Here is a 1,393-nt window from a genome sequence, read left to right on the forward strand (position 1 = left end):
ACTGAAGGAAAGAAAACCAGATGGTTTTCGCAGACAATTAATTCGAGAAAATATGCAGTTTGGAGAGGATGAGCCTCCAATAATACGGAGTGGGGCCGTGTATCGACAAACGAAGATGGAAGCTTTAAAAAAAACGTATGGAATCGAGAAAGATGACAGACGTGATCAGGCTACTATTGTCAGAGATATGTCTGGTGACACCAAGTACTCTCAGATCATCATTGACGTGGGAGCTAATCCATTCCATGTGATATTTTGTTCGCCAGAGCAAGTGTTAGTCTATAAAGAATATTGTCGAGTTGTCTCACTGCCTCGAACAGCCACTGATGCCAGTGGAAAATTTGTTAGGAAGTTGGAAAAATGCCCAGGTGCCATGACAGGACATCTCTTCTTCTATACTGTGACAATCAATTTCGAAAATAAAACCATTCCAGTATATCAAATGCTCACAGAAAGGCAAGATGCTGATTGGATCATCTATTGGCTACGAACTTGGCTCAGAAAGTTTAAGGTGAGGCCACCAAAGGAGTCAACAAGTGACGAAGAGAGAGCTCTAGTCTTAGGACAATGTCAGGCATTTAATGGCATGACAATAAAGAAGTACGTCGATGAAGTCTTTCTGTGGGCTAAAGTTGAAACTAGGAGGAGAACTCTGCCATTTCCAGCTACTACAGTGATAAGATTGGATGTAGCCCATTTTGTGGCTGCTGCTGCCAAATGGAGTTGCCTCAACGATTCCTACAAATTTCGTACTAAAAGATTTTATGTTCGCGTGATAACACTAATGATTGACTGTCAGTCTGTGGATGAGTTTCGTCACATTTTTCTCTTGACATGTATCGTAGCCCTGATACCTGTCAATGATTATATCGTAAGGACTCCGGAGTTCGAGATGACAGCTCAAGAGGCTCGCAAACAATTAGAAGATCACATTGCAATACGTGGGCCCATTATTGATAAATTGGAGAGCTTCATCGGGAATAACGAATCGGAGATTCCTTATAACTTTGACCCACTGCCTGAAGAATCGTGCTCAGGACGAAAATCGACAGTGACACACCAATGGATCAAAGATCTGATATCGTCAGTGAAACCAGAAAATCCAGAGAAAATTCCCGGTGACTTGGAAAATCCTTTCTATCTACCTCCATTTATCGATGATTTGGAACGGGTTGGGAAAGAATTTCCACTTTGGACCGGTGCAGCTATACCAAATGGTGAGAAACATGCTTCATCAGCATATCAGGAGGGCTACTTCAATGCTGTCAGGAACGGAGTCTTCCAGAATATGACATTGCCATGTGTTTGTCATGTATTCTTGAAGAAGCTTTTGGACGATATCCTCAGTGGTAATATCTATATGTCTAAAGAATTGAAGAAATTCGTGCATAAC

The 1,393-nt window shown here is 41.7% G+C and overlaps 1 protein-coding gene across 1 annotated transcript; it reads left to right on the forward strand.

The window, feature by feature from the left end:
- Nucleotides 1-6: 6 nt before the first annotated feature.
- On the forward strand, nucleotides 7-1,387 carry LOC105273095 (uncharacterized; the record flags this gene model as incomplete). Its single annotated transcript, XM_011315331.1, has 1 exon — nucleotides 7-1,387. A coding segment is annotated over exon 1 (1,335 nt), but the record flags the coding sequence as incomplete, so codon positions are not given.
- Between the last annotated feature and the right edge of the window lie 6 nt (nucleotides 1,388-1,393).

The sequence above is a fragment of the Fopius arisanus genome, unplaced genomic scaffold (assembly GCF_000806365.1).
Source record: "Fopius arisanus strain USDA-PBARC FA_bdor unplaced genomic scaffold, ASM80636v1 scaffold00930, whole genome shotgun sequence".
NCBI classification, from domain to species: Eukaryota; Metazoa; Arthropoda; class Insecta; order Hymenoptera; family Braconidae; genus Fopius; species Fopius arisanus.